At 37.8% G+C, this 22,957-nt stretch overlaps 1 protein-coding gene across 1 annotated transcript in view; it reads right to left on the bottom strand.

Moving 5' to 3' along the window:
* The window catches only part of LOC101877319 (connector enhancer of kinase suppressor of ras 2-like), a 182,540-nt gene extending 159,798 nt beyond the window's left edge, over nucleotides 1-22,742 (bottom strand). The window contains exon 1 of the mRNA XM_034064033.1: nucleotides 22,676-22,742. Coding sequence (XP_033919924.1) covers nucleotides 22,676-22,742 — 67 coding nt within the window. The remainder of the gene's footprint in view (nucleotides 1-22,675) is intronic.
* Between the last annotated feature and the right edge of the window lie 215 nt (nucleotides 22,743-22,957).

Genomic DNA, 22,957 nt, shown 5'->3' with positions numbered 1-22,957 from the left:
AAGAAGATGAAACATTTGACATTATCAAATCATAGGAATATGTGTATTAATCTCTGTCAACACGAACATACATGGGATCATTGAGATGTCAGAAGGCACACACACATATAAATGTATCTTTGCAGGAATCCAAGAAATACATCCTTTGGTTGTACAACTCTAAGGATATTAATTCAGTTTCTGATATGGATATGACTACATAAGTTACCAATAAGGCATGACTGCATCATTAGACTGAATTAAGTTTATTAGATTGAATGAAGTTTACTGTAGATTTTTTTCCAAAGACTGAATAGCTCAGTACTCAACTTTTGCTTATTTATTGATGTTGGTCCTCCTCTCCAGACAGTTTACCTTTTGAGTGCTGTTAAGTATTTATATGCTGTCAGAAGGAGTAAAGAGATGGAACAATAACTGACATTATCAAACATTGTAAAGCCATTTTTAATCTTCTCCACTAGTTTAATGAAAAAAAAGAAGACATCATCTGCTAAATAATCTGCATAGTTTTATTCACAGCCAAGGACTTTGCAGAGAGTTAGGATAATAGTATCATCCTACAAGTGAGAGAACTTCACATTTATTGGTTCATTTTTCTGTGGAGCACTTCATATGGCCACTGCCATATCATCCATATATGTTCCCACTGACACACTCCTGAGGTCGCTGGAATTTGAAGCTCACACTTTTGAAGCCTTGTAAAAAAGAAATATGTATTTACTGAAGAGTAATGTCATTTTTCTTAGAAGCCATTTTGCGCTGATTTGGCACTAAAAAACGTGCCACTTGTTTACCAAAATGTGTTCTTCTAAACTACATTATTATATAAAATACAAGTTTGAAGAAGGAAATTTTATTTTATAAAGCATGTCCTATTTTAAACTGCAGTATCAGTCCTATGCTTGTGTTGATTGAACAGTGTGCTTTGTTTCATCAACATGATTTAGTGAAGTATCTGCATGTATATCAATGCAAAACTCTTTTTCACCAAACTCTTTCTCTGCAGTTCCCAGAAACAAACATTACTTTACTCAGAATAATGAGTTGTAGTCATAATTTTCATTGTTTTCTCTACCCTATTATATAAAGTTTACTTAACCCAGAGAAGGTCTTTCAAACCTCAGCATTATTCAAGGGAGCTGCTGATACACAGTTGTAAATTTAAGCAGTTATTGAGTAATGGGCCTTATTATCATGTTGTATCAACTGGGGGGGGGGGGGGGATATGAGACTGAGTATCAAATGTTTACAAAGCAGTTATAAAAAAATTGCCATTAATTCAGTATTTAATTTTGTTTTACTTTTCTAGCTCTTTTTTCATCATACCCTCAGTCTTTGTTGCACATGCTGCTCACCATTTATTCCTTCTTTTTATATTGTTGCTCATCAGGATATGGCAAATAACACTGTCCTTATTGCCTGCAATAACTTAGATCCTGCGTGTTATGCCACCTTAAGTTCTGTCAACTAAAAATAGCTATTCAAAGGCAGTACTGGGGATTTAGGCCCCAAACTAATGTAAATATGTAAAAAATTACAGTTGGAGCATGTGGGGCATTTTAGTGCTACAGAAGGAAAGAAAATCAACGTTTCCTTTGAAAACTATACTTTATCAAGCCATATTTATTTCACAAGCTACTTGGCTGTATTGTAGACTATTTCTAGGTATAGAATACAGTGGGTGTTGAAATTGTTAAACCATTAACTAGCTGTCTCCTACTTTTGTGACGTCTTTCTGAAACCAAAAAGTTCTATTGTTAGTTTTTGCCTCAGCGTTGCCAAAATAGTCTGCATAAAGTTATTCACATGCACATGTGTATTTGCACTTCACAGCACCTGCACTGCTCTCTTCATTCATCTCCTTAAAAGCCAGGCGAAGCATGGCTGAATACAGCAGAGTATGAAAGAACATAATTGACCCATTTATTCCCAGCAGATTAATTTTTAAAGGTTGGAATAACCTGATAATTAGATAAATTATGAAGATCTGTTGGTATAAATGTATAATAATGGTGGTATAATCTGTGAAACAAATTTCGGGCATCCAGCCCTCATCACACTACTGATTGCTAGCCACTACTTCACTTTGTGACTGGCTGCTGAGCCACTGTGATGTGACAGGGCTGTTGCAAGCAATTTCCCTGTGTAACCCATTGAACTGCATTTAAACAACCCATGAAAGCTATCTAAATAGACACACTTTATCAAGTCAGACTGAAGGATCCAAATTAAGTTTAGTAGGTATGTCTTCATATAATTCATGCACAGAATGTCTCATGGAAATATGTTTGAAAAGCCAGCCTGCATGCGTTTCTTCCTGTAATCCTCAAAGACAGCACAATGAGTCATTTCTCTGCTGAGCTTCAGGCTGCTCAGAATTCATTCATTCACTCTACCTGGAAAGCTGACAAAAAATGAGCTCTACCTCCTCTCTTCCTCCTTTTGTGGGTTTCCACTCCTCCATTTGATATTTCATGAAGATATTAATTGTGTGTAATAGCTCTCACTTTGTGTCAGAGTTGTGATAATTTCCAATCTCCACTAATTTACTGGAAAGAATCAAAAGACTATTTTTTCCAAGGGTCTATGCTTGTCCATCACAAGCTTCCATCACCAATATCTGGTACCCTAAGTGTTAGTATGAATAGCAGAAAGCTTCTAAATGCCGTTCAAGCCTGAAGATTCATTAGAAGAACAAAATAGAATTCAAAACCCATCTAAATGAGTTGGGATTTGAATACAGATGTGCAGTGCAGGTGTTTCAGTGGTGTATTAAAGAGTCACCCACTCCACCCAGGTCATCATCCTATTTTCGCTATGTTCCTTTGCCCTCTTTCAGAGGCAATTCATCCTTCCCCTATCATATCTCTATGTAGAAGCATATGTGTGGGTTTTGTCAATTAGATTGTCTAAATGCTCCACCATTTATTTAAGAGGGCTTAAACTAATCCAGATCATTTTCAGACTTGACTTTCCACAGGAACTGATCCTGAATATTTGTAGCTGCTTGTGAAAACCATAGTCCTCTTTAGCTGACAAAAACCAGCATATATAATAATATACGTCAAGATCACCTTTCCTCAGTGAGTTTAGTTCTTCAGCTTATTCCTGAGTTTCTGGGTTAGGATAGCTTCTCCTGATGGCTCTGTATTAATTCTAAGGAACAGAAATGCTGGGAAGTCATTTCTGTGAATTCTGTCTTGATAGAAGTCACCAATCTATGCAGGCAGGTAGTGTCAGCTGTAGTTATTGCTTTATTAAATACAGTTCTCTCCTTGCCCTTGGTATTACACATATAATTCTTTCTTCAATTCAGAGGCAGCACCAGTATAATGTTAGGCATTAACTGTAACCTTCTGTGTGTTCTTTTCCAGTTGCAAATATGATCCTGTGAGAATCCCCCCAGTGCATTGCCAACATCTTGCCCTCTTGATGTAATCTTGCTTCTTTTAGAGCCAACTCTTTCAGGATCTTATTGATTACTGTTCTACTGTTTAAGCCTACCACCTTTCGCAGTCATGCATTATGCATCTGCTTCTCTGACTTCTAATGTTCTTATCTAATGTTCTCTCTTTTATTTTTTGGCAAATGTTACTGGCTTTACTAACTTATTTATTCTGGAAAAACTGCCAGATACATCTACCCTCTGTAGTGTCTTTCTTTTTTCCCCTTAAAACATGCAGCATGCAGTCTGGACAGTGCGCTTGCTGCAGTGATCTTGATATGAACTGATTGTCCTTCATTAAGTACACTCACTTTTGCTGCCAGCTCAAAAGTGTTCACTTCATGTGTAATTCAGTCTGGTGGGAACCTGAGTTGAAGTTCATGTTTTCTGTGTAAGCAAGATCCTTAACTCCAGTAAGGTTCAGGGGACTCATAGATCTTAAACCTATTTACAGCTTTTCTTATCTACAGATGGGAACACTATCTCACTGTCTGGGTTCTTGGAATAGAAATGTTTTAAAGGAAACTGTTGAAGGGCTATGAGCTAGAGCCTTTTTTGGCATGTAATCCAAATTTATGTCCTATCCTGTCACTGACACTCATTCGCAAACCCATGGGGTCCTTCTTTGAAGACACTATGAACTCTTTTAAGTTCTGCACAATAAGAGGCATCTTTAGCAGCTGTAGATGCCTGTTATTAAAAGGAATGAATATTCCTATGCATAGAGAGAGGTTTTCAAGTGGATGTGATTTACATAGCATGTGCTGATATGCAGTTTGCTCTAATAGGGAACGATATTTCTTTGTATATGGAAGAACACAGCTGAAAGTAGCAGGAAAGGCTGCAGCGTGCAGTAGCTGAATGACTTCCATATATGCAGTATGAAAAATGCTCTGCCATTTTGAAGGTAGATCAACTTCAGTTTGTTTTGGTTTTAATCAGTATATGGATATATTTTTACCAAATAACTGTGTGGACCCATTACATTCTAGCCACAAGTGCCATGAGATGTTTGGGCTCAAGTAACTATTTATTATTTCCTATTATTTTACAAACAGCTGTGCTATTAGAAGATGCTGTCTTCGTGCAGTTCTTTCTCTAATATCTTCTATGGCCTCAAAGCTTACTTTAGGTTTCAGTATTCTTTTAGTGCAAAAATAACACTTTCTGCTTACACAAGTTTGAATGGAATTGCTATTAGTACATCTCTCATTTTTTTCCTTTACAATAAGTCAATGCCCTCCAACATTGGGGTATCATCATTTCAGACAAATTGAGTCCCCTCACTCCCACATATAGATATTCCAATAACCATAATGTAAATATTTCTATGAAAATATATGAGACTGCTTATAAAGTAAAGGAAGATGTGCTGCTTTAAGGGTACAATAACATCAGATTTTTCAGCATTTGGTGTAGACAGTGGTCATTTTGTCCATCAGTGGATCCTTCAGGCAATGCTTTAGGGAAATACAGGCATTTTATTTAATCTATTTTTTATGTTTCTTATGATTTTGAGGTTATTCACATCAATATGGAAATCAAAGGCAAGTGGATGAGACAAACGCTGTTTATTCTCCTCCAGAACAAGGCACCTATGGGGATAAACTAAATGTGACCCTCAGAGCTGTCAAAACAAATTAACTGGTCATGAACCATCTAAACAAATACAAGTTTAAACTGTGTAACACTGAAAAGAAGGGTATCTCATCTGTCATACCTTGCACTTAGACCTACGCTGTTTAAGCAGTGAGAAGGACCTTCTTTTATTTTCCCTAAAGGACAAGCATCTTTAAAAAGGAACCAGTAACATCTGAAGCATTAATGAATTGTCACCAGCAGCCAGAATGAGCTTCAAAGCCAGGTGAAAAAGGCTTTTATTTTTTGCAATGAAAGTTAATTCAGTAAAAGTTATCCTAACTGCCAAACTGGTAATGTGGTGATGGGGAATTTAAGTTGTAAGCAAAACCAATGTCAATTTTCCAGGCAGATGAGCCAAATGCCACTAGAGAGAATTAAATCACAGATATTTCTTTGGAGTGAAATTCTTTTGGTGAGGAAGGTGATTTCTCATGCAAAAAGATATAGTCTGTATTCTGAAAATCAGCAAAATCATACTCATGAAATTAAATGTGAACAAGAATTATTGGGAGGCTGGAAAATGCTCAAGTTAGCTGTTAGGAAGAAAGTTTTGGTGATTATTATTATTATTTATGGGACTATCTGACAGAGATACATGAATTCTGTTATCATTCTTGACCATGTAGATTGCATAACATTGGCTGTATCAAAACACAGTGTGATTAAGAATGCACTTTACATTAAGACTGCAGTCAAAGAACCACAGAATCATGGAATGCTTTAGGTTGCAAGGGACCTCAAAGCTCATCCAGTTCCAACCCTCCTGCCATGCGCAGGGACACTTTCCACTAGGGTAGGTTGCTCCAAGCCCCATCCAACCTGGCCTTGAACACTGCCAGGGATGGGGCAGCCATAGCTCCTCTGGGCACCCTGTGCCAGCGCCTCAGCACCCTCACAGGGAAGAACATCTGATCTATATCTCCCCTCAGGCAGGTTAAAGCCATTCCCCTTTGTCCTGTCCCTACATGCCCTTGTCAAAAGTCCTTCTCCAGATTTCTTGTAGCCTTTTTAGATATTGGGAGGTTGCTCTAAGGTCTCTCCAGAACCTTCTCTTCTCCATGCAGAGCAAGCCCAGCTCTCAGCCTGTCTCCAGAGCAGAGGTGCTTCAGCCCTTGGAGCATCTTTGTGGCCTCCTCCAGATTCGTTCCAACAGGTTTACATCCTTCTTATGGTGGGGACCCAAGAGCTGAATGTGGTACTCCAGGTGGGATCTCACAAGAGCAGAGTAAATGGGGAGAATCACCTCCCTTGTCCTGCAGCTCACACTGCTGGTGATGCAGCCCAGCATACAACTGGCTTCCTGGGTTGCAAGTGCACATTGTTGGTCATGCTGAGCTTATTATTTCTTTACAGCAGTAGTTTATCTGTGCCTTCTCTCATGATCCTTCTGTCATTTCTTTTAGCACCTTCGCTCATAAATGCTCAGTTGCTGCATGTATTGATTTCTGCTGTAGCTTGCTCCCTAGAGCTTTGTGTTATCACTTTTATGATGCTTATAACAGCAATTTTCTTTTGCAAAGTGAAGATCCCATTTATAATGAAAGCATTTACCTGTGAGAGCAAGTACATGCTTTTATTAGGTTGTGTTCTCCTTCAGACTTTGCCCTTGATGGCATTCTTGACTTGGTCCAAGAACATGGAGAAACTGTGTGACACTGACTGGACTTCCCTGAATTTCTGAAGACCTCTATGAACTGGTGATTATGAGATTGTTTGAACTTCAGCTGAATTCCAAAGAAGATTGAATTCAGCTACTGAATTCAAGATGAGCAAGATCTTTAAGTAGAGAACATAAACATCAGTCCGCATTTAGGCAGTATTCTGGGATGCTATTTCCTGCGTTTAGAGCTCTCAGTCTTCTGAGACAAAATGTACTGCACAACGAGCCCTTGCTAAACAAAAAGGATGTCTTATGGAATCTAGTTTGTTATCATTGTATACCCCCCCCTTAATTGCTTACTTTCATTTTCTCCTGATGGAATGCTCAAAATAGAGCAGTTGGTTAGAAATTCAAAACTGAAGTGAAAATCATAGAATCATAGAATAGTTAGGGTTGGAAAGGACCTCAAGATCATCTAGTTCCAACCCCCCTGCCATGGGCAGGGACACCTCACACTAAACCCGTGTAACTCAGATGTAATGTGTTAGTGCTCCACATTCTAACCAACCATGGCTTTTTAATCTTGTAATATCCATTAGTGGAAGGGCTGACAAAAGGTAGAAAGTTGGAAAGAGTGACAGAATAATATCTTGCTCTTGCCTTTCACCCAGCTACCTACAAAGAGCAAAGGAACTATGTGAGATTACAACAACCAGGAAAAAATAGAATGAAAAGGGAGAGATGTCATGGAAATTCCTATAAAATCTATTCTGTGATTAGAGGTACTGTAAAGTGAATGAAGAAACACAGGGGATTGCCTGGAGTATTCTTATGACTCAGAGGCATCACCACATGGTGGAGCAGACATCTGTACTCTTCGTGATATGGCAATATTTTCCAATGTATTTATTGCAGCAGAAGATAAAAAACATTATATGCACTTCTTCAATTAAAAAGGAGAGAGGCTGGGTAGCCTGTTTGGAACCTAACCACAGAAAACAGCCTTCTCTAGATTCATGAACTAATTAAAATCTATAATGCACAGAGTACCAAGAGAGAAATAAGTCAACTTTACACATTCAGTTAATGCTTAACAGTGAGTGTATTTTTTTGGTCTTAAAGGTCTGTGCAGTGCACAGAAAAGAAAGTAAGCACAGGATTTTCACCCTATTAAATTGCTAAAACAATTCTTTGAGTATAGGGCTAGTCCTGCAGAGGCAGTTCTCCATGCTTTAAAATGGGAAATAAGAGAATGGCAAAAGTGGCAAGTATTTTAGCAACATTAAGCAACATACCCCTGAAATCATTATGGTTTTGGACATCACCCATGGCTTTAGTTCTCCACACCTACACTTATTGCACAAAGAATTCATTATTTTCACCTTCTTAATGGTGATAAAAGATGCCACAAATGGAAACGTGAAACTAACATGATATCCTTGCCCTGAGAATGAAATTTCCTGGTTCTGTTTTAACAGCAGTGTAACTGTGTCACTTCACAAAACACATGCAGACCTTGCCTATGTCTCTTCTCACACATCCATGTGGCCTCGGGGATTCAACTGCTTCTGTGATCTCAAGGCTGGTACCCCAGGCAAAACAGATGGAAGTCTGTAATTAAATACCTGTTTAGGTTTCAGATTCAAGGTTGGAATTTGTGACAAAGTGTTAGATTCTCAGTGTAGAAAGAGGTACAGTGGAAGGTTGGTTGAGGAGATGTATTGTCCTATTGGGATAATCTTCTGCCTAAAAAATCAGTATTCAGTATTTCCCTGCAAAAAGAAAGGAATAATAAAAAGGAAGACTGAGAAGTTTTGGCAAAGATGATGACAGTTAGAGCTCTTGTATAGTCCAGGGATTTCTATGGCAGAAGATCCTTCCTTTTGCTGTGATTCTCCTTTGTGGTACCTACATTTATTGGCTTAGTGTACATGCTGGTTGCAGAAAGAGTTTTGGGTTTTTTCTGATGTTCATTTGATCTGGTTTTGAAAATGATGAACATTCTAGGTCAATGCTTTCTACAGGGTAACAAAGTCTATTGCAAAGATCCAGCTCTCTCTTTCCAAGAGTTTGTTCTTCAGACACAACGTCCCAGAATTGTCTGTCTGTCTTATTTGATGTCTTCCTCAGCCTGGTCCTCCTCCTTTCTGAATTGCATGCTGATGTAAAATGTTTCTGTAGGATAACATCAAAGAAGCCTGGATGCATGTCAATCCCACAGTGATACTTAGGACATTGCTAGCATTTATGTTATGTAAATGTAAGAGAATCGCTGCTTGAGAAAAGCTGCTACAAAGCAGGTAGTGATTTAATGAAAAGCGCAAAGATTGAAAGGGGTTTGCCGGAGCACTGTGTGATGTGAATGTTAAGAAGCCTATTCACGTCATCAGCTTCCCTGCTGTACTCTCTATTCTCCCTCTTTTTTCAAGCCAACTTGAATACAGGGAACTGCCTGCTAAGGAAAACCTTGAACTAAATGTGTAATCAGAAGAGCCACAATCAATGCAGAACAATTAGTAATTTTTATTAATCAGATTAATTAGCTTTCCTTTTTTTGCTGTATCTGCTTCACTTTTGAAAGAGGACCCTGTAAGATGTGTTTAGATTGTAGTTACTTCCAGAAAACACCATTTATACACTCAAAAGAAAAACCAAGATTATTCTTTCTAAGAGGGATGTTCAGGTACTACATATTTAAATAACAAACCCATATGTCTAACGCATAGTTTAACAGTCAAGTTTAGCTTTAAGGATCTGACTCTTCCCTTGAAGCTGTGAAAATGTGAACTAATGCATCTGAAAAAGAAATAATTACTAAGACTGTAAACCCCTGTTAAAAGAGAGCTTGCTGGAGTCAAGGAATTTCTGCTCCAATCGGTTATGGGATTACAGCCAAGCTTAGCCTATAGGTGTCTGGAGGTACACATGAACAGACAAATGATCACCACAAGAGCTTTTTAGGTTAACAGAGCCAACATGGTTTTTGGCTCAGCAAGCCTACAAATTCTACCTTAATTCTCTTCAAAAAAATAGAAAAGTGCATTTTCCATTGAGGCACTTCAGTTCCACCACATACTATTGATGTTTGTTGCTTCACAGACAAAACAATATCCTAAATAGTAGCATATTCTAGAAGTAGTCCCATTGATTTAAGTGGACCATTCAGTGCACATGCTGTTGATGTCACCTAGGGGTGAATAAAGTAGTTTTCATTACCTGACATGAAGAATTAAGTGGACTTCCCTTATATTTTAATAGAGAGAATTCCTTTTACTTCTAAACCAGATTGGTTTTGTAAGCAATGAAGCATAAATCTGTTACCAGCTGGATGCAGTGATTCCCAGTGAAAATGTACCAGTGATTTACACTGGCAGGAGTGGCAGGAGAAAGAGGCATCATATCCCCGTAAGTGTTTTTTTCCTATATATATACTGTCATTAATTAAAAGGCCAGTGTAACTGCTGCAAAGTAAAATTGCCTAACCTGTTGCATCCTTCAGAATGAAATATCAATGCATTTAACACTGGAAAAAATAGGCTGGATAGTAAAATACTTCACTTTATCATTTTTTGGACACCACAGGATACAGGAATTTTATATTTATATATAATACAGGAAGTATTTTTATAGAGTTTTTTAGTTTTTTGTCTAGCAGTGGCTCTTTAACATAAGTAAATAGACCATAGTATTTAAATGCCTTTGAATTCCAAGGGATGTGACACTCCCAAGTGTAATTTAAGCCTTTTAAAATTAATAAATATTTTATAAAAGTATAGAATATATTATAGTACAATTCCTTAGGATCTTGCCCAGGGTCTGAGAAGTTTTCTATAATTCTTACCCACTTTTCTTGTAGAAAAGATTTGTTCCATCAAGAAAGAGGATATTTACCCACATACTTTGATTTATTTTTTCTTATTCACATCTTCTTGTTTTCCTCATCATCCTTCTTGGCCTCATTCTAGTGCAAACCAATGAGCTAAGTGGCATGAAATACATCAATTTCAAGCCTAGTAAGATTACATTGTTAAATATTGGCAGTATGTATTTTTAGCAGGAGATTCTTTTTTCAGCCACATATTTCTGCAGTGGCAAATTCCAGCTGAAGTCAATGGACACTGGTTTCTAAATGCTATGTAAAACATCAGTTTTCTTTCTGACTGACCTGCTTACAGTAATTAGCTTCTTCCTTATGCTGAACTGACAGCTACCTGAGAAACAGCAGGAATTCTCAATGTTAATAATGCTATGCAGCCCAAGGCCTTTTTTCTTACATTATTACCATAAAGAAGATTGCAGCAAGTCATAGTTGTTGGATAAATTGTGAAGATGTTTTAACTTAACAAATTCAAAGATGAAATCAAAATACACCAAAAAAAGGAGCGGAGAATTAATATTGTATTTTTCCATAGGCTCTGGTTCACAAAGTACTAGGCTTATGATGACCAGATGACTTAATTTTGTCTTCATAAGTGATTCCTGGTTAATGCTTAGACCTGAATTAGTATCATAGTGTCCTATTAAAGATATCTGTAAAGGTTGTTTGGCCTTAGACAAGGAAACATTTCTCCATCATGGCTTGGGGATAACAGTACAGTATCTTTAGGTGAAAAATCATCAGATTTTTCTGAATCAAGGTTTATTACGTTCATACTTCATGTACTTATTATAAGAGGTAGTTCCTTCAGCAAAACAGATTCCTTTCTAAGTGCCCATGGATGGAACAGACAGCCACAGAGTGACTCTTTCAAGTTAGCAGGGAAGATCAAGGATCATGAAGAATTATCATCTTGTCCACTATATGTCTTGCTGTACCACACAAAATACAGCTGCAGTTCTTTCACTAGCTCATGTTATGTCACGTACCCACTTCCATCTTCAAAGAATTGAACACCTGAGCATTTGCACCAAATCTTACATCAGGATATCTATACTAACTAAATCCACACTAAGATTTGACATTTCAGTGCAATAGGAATCCACAACATAGATACATTTAGAAAAGAAGACAATTCACCACAAAAAAAAACCCAGTGCAATATAAACCATTTTCTGAACATTAGGTTTGACAATAGATATGTAAATTATGTTCTACTTTGAACATGTTTCCAAATAAGTAAACTCAGTAACTTGTCAAACACAGCATATGCTTTTGGAGAGCTGTGAGGCATGACAGGACAGTAAGGAGCTTTCATTCAAGAGGAAAGCACATGGAGCAGTCCTCCTGAAGGACTTGATTCTGTCATTAAAAAGACATTTTTGTTGTATTTCTGTAACAATTAGCTAATGATTCCCAACCCATATGCCTATACCAGATGTCTGAACTTTCACAGGCCAAAACATATTTATTTCTTCAGACGAACCATTTCATATTACTTAATAATAATAGTCAAGATCATTATTTTAATTCTCATCACTTCAAATCCAAACACAGCAAACATGATGAATAATATGCTTCAGTTTTCCTCTTGATTACTAGGCTATATGTGTGCAGAAAACTGCTTCAGTCTTGAAGATGCAGTTTCCCCAGTGAAGCCATTTCTTGCCAGGCCTTCTTTCCTGGAGCAGTTTCCCTGCACTATGGCACAATGATTGTGATTCTAAAGTGCAAGCACCCAAAATGAAAGTTTCATGTGCTACAGGTACTAATGTAATAACTGCCAGTTCTCTGCATTTCACCCTGTCTCCCTGTCACTATTAAGAGTTGTTGCTTTTGAAATACTTCTTATCTTTAAAGTTCAGAACCTCTGGTTTGAACTTCTCATATCTCTTCCAGTCCCTACCAACTCTCTCTGTCCCTGCGGATGTTCTCTCTAGCAATCCAAAAATGCCCTGAACCATGTAACAGCAGTTTCATGTTTTAATACTGCTACATGGGAGACACCAAAGCCTAAATAAAAGTTAATAGCCTACAATGTATATAAGGTTTCCATTACTCTGTGGTCATAAATATTGTTTTGTCCCCAGTTACTTGATCTGAAAAAGAACCTAACAAGCAGCAGGATGCTGATAATGATCCTACATTTACATAGTGCTTTTCACCTCAGAAGCTTTAAACTGTGCTGTAAAAACTGTACAAGGACAATGTTATCCTTAGCTGAAACACAAGCTGTGGGATGAAATGTGATTCTTGCTTAAAACAGAAGTGATTCACGCAATACAAACTGCTTTCTATCATCTCTGTTGGAATCTGTTTAGATCACATTACCATGTACTTTCATTGAGACAAAAAGTGCCACGATGATGACTTGGTTTAATATGGATTTAGGAAAATTATCATTTTCTGAATGATAAATATCATGGTGGATTATTCACAAGTTCTCTTCATTCTTCAAGGTTTATTTCCGGACAAACAACATCTCTGAGCTACTGCTCTAAGTGGATCCATTTCTTTTTATATGACATTCAAGTAGTGAATAATCCAAACTTCTCTATTAGTTCTGGACTTACATTATTCTGTTTCCTCCAACTACATGTTTCAAATGCAGTTTTCAAAGTGTGATTTTTTCTCTGCTTTGGATGTTTTTTCCTCTGTAAACCATAAAGTTGCTTTCTGCATAACTAAGGAAAATTCTCAGTGTGGCTTGGCAATAAAATCTCTTGACAATGGCCAATTAAAATATCTCCTTAGTGTTCTGTAAGTTAGGACTTCATTATGAGCTCATTGTTCATGCTGAGTGATCAATAACAGATGCCTACATATGTCTTTCCTGGGTTTAGGAATGTGCCCACTGCAGCACATTCCTATCTAGTATAAGATACATTCTTAGTCATTGAAAAGTATTTTGTAAATAGGTGCCATTGTTGAGCTACTTCCCCCATGTCTTCCAGGGAAGCAACACTTCATAGTCTGAAAGAGAAGTTAGATGCATCCTTGCTTTTAATATAGAATCAATGAAACATCAACATATGTCCTCTTGTAACTGCACTTCAAAGCTACCAGAAGATGTGATAGAGTTCTCTAGGCAGGGGGTTTTCATCTTGCTCAACTTAATCTGAGGATGTTGAAATGGTAACCCTTTATTTATAAGAGTATTCTGGTGGAACTGCTCACATTTGCAACATACAGCAGCACTCCTGGCTTGCCAAGCTCAAGATCAACATTTGCTGATACATGTCACTTTCTGTTATCTGTAATGCTTAACGTGGACACATCTTTGTTATTTTGAGAAGGAAGAAATATTTGCATGTCAGGACAGATAACACGGTACAGCACAGAGGTGTCTGCTCTTTATATAGTTTAGATAGCACCTGAACTCTGTACAATAGGACAGTAAAAACTCCTGTGCAGGATCAGCCACCGATCTAAGAGGGACAGAGGAGGAAAAGATATCACTCCCACATTGTTTCTTCCACTCTTTCCACCCACTGCTAGCCCTTTGTTAGCTCTCCTGGATTTTGAATGCTGCTCATTTCCAAACAGTGCAACCTTCTCTGAGATATATAAAGCCAGACCTAGGCTTTTTTAATGAATGAATCTTCACAATCTGATGCTTACTCTCTATTTGGTTATGAAAAAGGCAAGAAATAAACTGCTAACGAGTAGTATGAATAAACAAGAGGAGAGAGACAAAGAGAAAACAGGGCAGGCTGGTGGGGAGAGAGAGCTATAACATGCTCTTCATTCAAGTGATAATTGCTATGTCTGACTTGTCAGGCTGATGACACTACTGTCTGCTTTAACTCAAACAGAGGCAGTTTTCTATGTAAGCTAAAAAGCAGATTGTCAAATGAATCCTCTCTATAGTTGTAGTAGTTTCAGTGTGGTTATAGAAGACACTATTTCTGCCTTCAGAACTCCTGAAATCTGCAGACTTTTTCTAGGCTTTGTATGATGTTTAGGATGAGAAAGGTGCTCACGGCTGTAGAATACAGCTGAATGTATTTTGAACATTACTGTCTGTTACATATTTATTTTAAATGTACACCTAGGTTATAATTGAAATGTACCAAAATCTTTTTATAACTAATTTTTACTGGAAAATGGAGGAGAATTTGAGTAGGAAATTGAACGTTGCACTGAATTTTTCTGAGTAGAAGGTCAACAAGGATACTTGTTGAGAGCTGTTTGATTATCAGTTAATCAGAAATAATCTCATTTTGATCCATCCCTAGAGCTCTTCACAAATACAACCTTATAATTTTTATATCTCTCTGAATGCGATAACAGTAACTCCTGAAGCTCCATCTTTCCAACTCCTGTCATCACTACAATGACATCGGAGGACAGGGGAAAGTTTCATGGTGAGTAAAAGAACCTTAACTACAAAAACAGCATTTAGAAGATATCTACAAAATTATTCTGGGAGAAAGGATGAATGTCTATTATTACTCAGCAATATTCTATACTGTTGTCATTTATCAAGTGCAATACTGCATTTAATATCAATGGTGCCACTAATTTCACCAGCAGAACTACAACCTCCATTTCTGTCAGCATGGCAGGACAGCTGTTCTCAGACAGAATGGCATTAAAAGGATAAGTTGTTTTCTTTTTAGCTTTTAAAGCTTTGTAGGTGCATAAAGCACCTCAGGACAAATTGTAACATACTTTTTAGTTTCCTGGCATATGCAAGTGTTGTAATATTTATTGTGCCTCATGCCTTTTTTCTTTCATTACAAATAGAAATGCAAGACATTAAACCTATCAGAAGGACATGTATGGAAATTTCATTAGGTAGGAATACTTCTTTACTCAAGCACATGAAGCATCCATCTGACCCCATACTTTGGGGAAAGATCTAGAAAGCATGCAGCTGCCTCCCCACTGGTTTTGAGACATGAGAATGGGAACAGGATTTTGCCTGACTCTGCTGTCTAGACAGAATTTCATCAGCATGCACTAAAATGCTATTCATAACGTATTTTTCTGCAAAAGTGCAATGCTTCTAAAACTTCTTTCCAACTTATGTAGCCACAGATACTGCAATACTGAGATTTTATACTATTTTTCTAAGAAATAACGTTTTATAAACTTGTAAAAGTGATTCTGATGCATTATACACAGAATTCTCAATGTGTATGTGTGTTGTCAAAGGAAGCAAATATCTATACTCCAGAATTCTTAGGGCAAGAACATGTTATCAGGGTTATGTCTGGGAAGAAATCATGGAAGTATATTACTGGTCAGAGGGATCCAGTATCTTTGCAGTTTTTTGACATACAGTCCCTCATTTAATGTGAATGTGTCATTCACAGGATCCCATTTGTTCTGTATTTTGTTTCCTAATATGATAGATTGTGAAATAATGATCTGCAGAAGGCAGATCTGATCTCATTGCCACTCTGTTCTCCCTGTATGGTCAGAATCTGACGAAAGTCGAGGATTTGCATGATGTGTTTTAAGAACATACAGTAAGGTTACAAGACAGCAATGCACATTTGTGTCTGACTGCCTATATCAAGGTTCAAGACAATCAAGTCAATTTATTTATATAATGACCTGGAAGATTAGTTAGGCTTGATAGATGTGGCTTGAGAGACATTCATTCAGCTCAGACTTTCCTCTGCAAGGAGAACTGAATTACATTTCTTTAAAAGGTCTGAATGTACCTGCTCTACAGTTAGGGAGATTTTAGAATGTACTCCTAAACCTCCAGATAATAATCTAGACCATTAAATTGCTAAATGTTGCTGAAACATTTTATGGAGATAGTGCTAATCCACTTGGTTCTTGGAAGATATATAGACCAGTTTCTAATTGGTCCTCAAAAAGGTGCTAGTAAAAATGAGGTAATAGTGATAGGGATGCAGAAATATCTCAGCTGAATAATCTCCATAGAATATTACAGGTAGACCTGGTATATAGACGTCTTTGTACAATACCCTACCCAGCTTGTAGGTCAGCTTACTGTGACTCTAAATACAGCTGCATGGTTACTTAGAAGGCAGAAAATGGAGTAATGGACTCAACAAAGTGTTAGGCTGTCTGTCCAGGCTGCCAGTAGAACACAGGTTGAATTCAAAGTAAAGATAGTTAAAGCCTTGAAGATACTGGGTCTTCTAGGCTCTGTATGATATCTTGATCTCTTAGATTGAAAGGAATGGGGCTTTTGTAAAATGTTAGTAAAAATGGAATGGCTGTATATTTGCTGCTGGTGCTGAAATGATGAATTATCATGTCTTCTGTTCTCAGGAGGCTATGCAACCAGCTTGTTGTAAAATACATTAAGGTTTTTGAACTTTAGACATTTGGAACAGAGTATTGACTTGATCTAAAATACTTTGTGTCTGACTTGCTTTTGTTAGACTTCCACTAGAGTTTAATATTTTCCTTCTATGTCTACATATTATGCATATACCTATATTGCTCACAATTTATAGTCAATATTGATTACATCTGCTTTCATTTTCCATGTGTACAGTAGGCGGTAATAAAAACATGGTTTGCCAGTAACTTTTATAAATATTAATTCTTCATATTAATGCAGATATTTTAGAAGAAATCAAAATGAAAAATAAAGAAATTAAAAAATTAAATGAAAGATAATAAAGCAAAATGCAATGTGTCCTTATGTCATATTTGCTCATCATGAAAGAACAACTCACCTGCACTAGGCTCCCTTTGCAAGAAAAAGTGAGTGGTAATCTTGAGCTTTCAGATTACAGTTTGTGCATGATTTTTCTCATATACTCTCCTAAATAAGTTGTAGTTGTCCCGCAATACAATTTTCCCATTGAGACTAGTTCTCAGATTATCTGAAATGCAGCTTCATCCCAGCTGTATACCTATGTCTGCAGCTAAGATAAGCTTTTCACAAAGGTATTCTGCAAAATATGAACCGTGAAATATCCAGAAGGAAGCTAGAGCTGTAATCTCTTCAGAGCTCTCTCACATATCTTTGTGCACAAAGATGCAAAAAACCATCCCAAGATCTTGCTTAAGTTGCAGAAGCTTTGAGAAGACATTAGTCCATTCTGCTGTGGACACACTGGGCAAATAAACCATTCCAGAGGGATGTTTGTCTGAGCTCGTCTTAGTTGTGTTCGACATCTCCTGCATAGGAAACAGCCAAACCTGCCCAGACAGCTTATTCCGACACTTAGCTGTACCTATGTCTGTTCATTGAAATCTGATCTTAACCACCTACATTGCAAAGCATTCAACTCTGAGGTGTGCTCTGCTGACCTTTTAAAAGCAAACAGTTTAAAACATTCAACAGAGTAATTGTTGCCAAAATTCATATCTAAAAAGTATTGCAGTCTGAAACTTGTAAGAGGAATTGGAGAGGAACCACAGACAATTCCAGTTCAGTGACTTTCTAATGACAACTGGAAATGTAGTACAAGTGGAACACAGTCCTCCAAGGGGGAGGCACAACAGTAAATTGTTTGTTTCAGTGTTTAAATTGGTGAGAGTAGACTGAAAATGGTGAAACCTTTACTTTGGAACTGCTTGGAAACTCAAAGCTAATTCTGAGGGCGTCTCTATTGGTGGCTCTCAGTTTCCTTCCAAACCTATTTGTCTTCAGAAAGAACTGAAAGGATGTTATGTACCCTGCATTTTACTAAATAAGATATGACCTGGGTTAACCACTCAAGCTTCAAATTGTATCTTGTGAAGTCGAGTTCTTATATTATGGGATTCTAAGGTCATGAAGGGGAACCAAGGAAGCAAAGTATCATCCAGCTCAGTACCTATAAGGCTGCTTTTGCAGTAGATCATCATATTTAGCTGTGTTTCCAGCATGCTGTAAGATTTCATGTATTACTTTCTGTAAATAGAGGGAGACTCCCTGGTTACGACATTGCTACAGAACAGGTAGTGATCGAATGAAGAGCAAAGGAAGACTGAGAAGGGGTTTGCCGGAGCCCTGCGTGACATGAATGCTAACAAGTCCACTCACGTCATCAGCTTCCTTGCTCTCAGCTCCCCCCTCCCTCCCTTCCTTTCTCTTTTATGAGCCAGCTTGAAATCAGGGAATTACATGCTAAGGAAAACCCTTCAGCTAAACATATAATTATTCTGCACAGGATCAGCTCAGCACACTTAGTCAGTTTACCAACTGAATTCATCTTTATTTTTTCATTTCTGCATCTCCTGTTGAGGGTGATGAAATTCTGGATTTAAAGGGGAAAAAACCCGCCTGGCAGTTGTGAAATGAGTATCCAAAGCTGAGCATATATTAGGAGAGAAACTGCCACTGCAGGCTGTTTTGTCAGTGCTCAGGACTTTGAATAAGTGACTCCATGTGGAGTTATTACTTACAGGTACTTAAGAAACAACTGGTTTCTTATTTTATTTTTCAGCTGTTTAATAACACTCCATTCCCCCAAAGTCACAGCTTTATTCCATTGTATTTCATTTCATTGCATCGCATTGTTCGGGAAAGTTAGCATTTAGCTGGAAAGAGGCATCACTTCTCTGTAAATGAGTTCACATTTTAAATGACCTACTTGTAAACTGCTTCACTTAGGAAGTACAAACTCATAAATTCTGTTATAAGTACAGAGAACACCGTCTACAGCCTGAAATGAAAACACAAACTATCATGCTTTCACTAATCCTAATTGCGAATCAGAGGCAGCAGTAAGGCATCATACCTCCCCTCTGTGCCCCAAGCCCCCAAAACTCTGTACAGGATCACTTTCCAGGGTACATGCATATAAAAACAGCCAGCCTTTGGTTTAGGAGCACTCTGATAACCTCCTGGCAATGGCAATGGGTCACCAAGTTTCACAGAAAACTCATAGGCCAAAAAGCAATCAAAGTCTGAAGGTAGAAGCATTGCAGATGGAAATATAAAAGTGCCACACTAATATGTTAAAGTAAAACCACTCTGATTCTTCATGTACTTGAAAGCTTTATGGCTATATTTCTTTTCCAACAGTGCCACAATGGAATTTGAGCAAGGAAAAGTTCTTTCTCTTAAAATGCCTTTTGGGTCCATAGTAGATATCCCCAGGAAAAAACTGCATTATGTAAGAAATATACCAGAAGAAAAACTTCCTTATTTCTGAAGCGAAAAACATTTAGAGAAATATAGAATTTTAGGAAATCTGGGGAAAAAATAGAATAGTGCCTGAAAACTGTTGTTAAAAATATCTTCACAATTAACATTTTCCACTCCTTTGAAAACTTTCCTTTTAACCACACTGACTTCTGCCGTGTATTTGCTAAACTTTACAGAATATGTTAATATAAAGGCAATTTTTTAGCACAAAGTTATCTGGAGCCTTAACTTCTAGATCCTCTGTAAACCTCAAGAATCAGTTTTGAAAGACTTCCATGGCCTTTTCAGGTTGTCCACATTTTCCAATTCCAGTTGAATGCATTCCTGACAAAGGAACTGTGGGTAAATACAAGATGCCAGCTTGTCATAATAATGTTCCTTTAACCCTATCAGTTTTTACTTTTTTGGCAGGTAATGTTTCCTTAAAGAAGAGACTAGAAGGGTGTCCCCTTCTGGTTGGGGCTTAGGCTACAGCTACTTCTGGTAACGGAACACTGGAACAAGGATGCATTCTGGGCAGCCAGGTCTCAGAACATTAGTATCATTTTTGTGACTTTCATCTTCTCTTCAATTATGTGATATTGCTGGTACTCACTGCTATTTGATTTTAAAGCATGTACTTTGCTAGCAGCTTTTATAAATAAGCTATGATAGCTTAAATAACCTGGTAAATTCAAGTTTAAAAGGCATATTACTATAATTTCCCTATGAAATTTTTGCTTTACAAATAAAGCTAACTGACTACATATTTTTAAGCCAAAAAAAGGCACATTACACTTGCCATATTTGTCTCATTGTTTATTAACATGTTGCTATCTGTAGTAGAGATAACACTCTGCAGTCATAGCGTGATAATTTTCCTAACATGTCTTGAACTTTTTAACACTGTCAAAGAACTGCACTTTTCAGTATAGAAGACATACATAAAAGCTATCTTATCACTTGAAAATTACTACCTGTGCAGACCTTTGACCTCTCCAATGCATTAATAGCTATTAGCAGAATGACTACAGCTAATAGAGCTGACATACAGAATATATGTAAATTACAGGCAAACAGTGGCCACAACTGTGCGTTATTGGTAAAGTGAGGCATTTACAAGTAGTTTGAAACTAACTCTGGTATGCTTCCATTTATGTGTGTTAGGGCTTTTCTTTGGCTACAGCTGGAGTATGCATTTATAAAGGTAAATATCAGGATAAAAGAAGGACTTGCAATATTAGCATGGTAAAAATGGATAAATAGGCAACTTGTATGTTTGTGGATGTGTAGCACTGATGTTACCAAGGAACACACTTCTCTTGTATATACTTCAATGTTCGTTGCATTATCCTCATTAATACTGAAGCCCAGAGGCACGCAGACATCACTGCCTACTCCACACATCCCTATGGATGCAGGATGCAGTCTTGTATACAAATTTTACTGTCAGGAAACTCCACATGTTTTAGAACCCTTTGCTTATGTGACCTTCTTGCTTCCCATGGTATGCACTACAGATGTTATGGGTTCATGTTAACAGAGATGTAATTAGTTAGGGTAAATTAGTAAAGGGCAAAAAAGCATCAGGAAGTATTTTTAAATTAGCAACAAGTCTTATACACACTTTGACATTTAATTTACACTATAATTGAAGTCATGAGTTAAAATAGCATAATTACCTGCCCACTTTTCAGGTCTTGTATGTACTGAAAACTCTCCTCTGCATGTACATTAGGATTTGATTTCAAGTAATGACATTGGAGAATGGGAATCAGTCTTGTATCTAACTGTTTCAGGATCCTTCCTGATGACCTGCTTAAGACCTTCCAAATAACCTGAGTTCACAAACACCTGAGAAAAACTCCATGCATCCTCCAAGATACCATTTGCTTCATAATACTATATACTTGTAAAAGAATGGTTTGCTCATAATTGTACTGTGTCTGACAAGCACCTAAAGAGACCAATTTCAGTGAAGTACGGAGATGCATCTCAGCAAAATGAAATTAGAACCGTTCTCTTATTAATGATAATACTTTGAAAGCTTCAAGGATATTATAGTGGGCATCTGACTCAACCCTCTAATAAGCTCAGTAATCACATTGCAGAAATGTGTAACATAAACCCAAAATTTGCACCTCTTCTCCTTATATAATGGACCAGAAATTGTTTGCCTCTAAGACAGACAGCTCATCAGAAGTCATGAATAACAACACTAATGCCTCCTACCATGGAAATACATTTTTCCCCACACTGGAGAAATTTAAACCACTCATCATCACGAACAATTCTTCGCCCTCCCATCCAATCCAATCTGTTTGCAGCACAGCCGAGCATTGTGAGGCAAAACATGTCACAGCTTATGGCTGTGTTGTGAAACTGCAAATGTGCAGGGAAATCATCATTCCTGTCAAGTTACCAGGAAGAGTTTTCCCAGCGAAGCCAAGCTCAGCCCTGCGTGCTCCCCCTCGCGCACCCCACGCACGGCAGGGGCTGCACTGTCCACGGTACCAGTGACGGACGGGGACCGGGTGTGATGGACATGGCAGCAGCACGAGCAGGAGCAGCTGGGAAGCGTGAACACATCAGGACTAATGTGACATCATGTCAGTAAAGAAGCAGAATTCCTCATCCAGCCACCGGCACCTTATGCTCCTTGTGGTACCCTAAAACTACACACAAGTGCTGCACAGGCACTGCATCAGATCACCTGATATGAGCAAAACAGACCTAATCAGGGCAAATTTAAAGCAACCAAACATACTAATGTTACACTGTTCAATGCATAATGGAGCCATGAGACACAAACACTTTATGTCTGCGTTTAGCAACAAATGCATTTGATCCCTACTCAGCTCTCGGCAGAAATTCCAACAACATTCTGCACAGCTGAAACAGCCTCTCTGCTCAGTTGTGTCTTTAAAACTACTGTGCAAAGCAGCATACAGATGATTTAAACTGAATAAACTCTTCCCAAAACAAATAATACAAAAGCAAATATGTAAATTGCAAGGATCCAAAGTACAGACAATACATGGCAATAAATGATCATACCTTTCATCCAATCCACTACTTGCTTGGGCGTCCACTTGCTAATAGGTTCCATAACGAGAGCCATCATCAGATCACTTTATCATTCACACCAAAATCAGGAAAAGAAGAGAAAAAATGTATCAAAGCATGGCTAGGCTAAGAGAGCTGTAGGATTTTACAGTGCAGTTCAAAGGGAAGATGATGCTTTGTCCCTCCAGGTTTCTCCTGCACTGATTCAGTAATGTATAAAATTACACTGCTTGATCAGCGCTGGCACCTCCCCCACTGCACACAGCCTGCAAC

Source organism: Melopsittacus undulatus, chromosome 6, assembly GCF_012275295.1.
Source record: "Melopsittacus undulatus isolate bMelUnd1 chromosome 6, bMelUnd1.mat.Z, whole genome shotgun sequence".
In the NCBI taxonomy this organism is placed as follows: domain Eukaryota; kingdom Metazoa; phylum Chordata; class Aves; order Psittaciformes; family Psittaculidae; genus Melopsittacus; species Melopsittacus undulatus.
The sequence above is the reverse complement of the archived record's forward strand: the minus strand, read 5'-3'. Positions and strand labels throughout refer to the sequence as shown.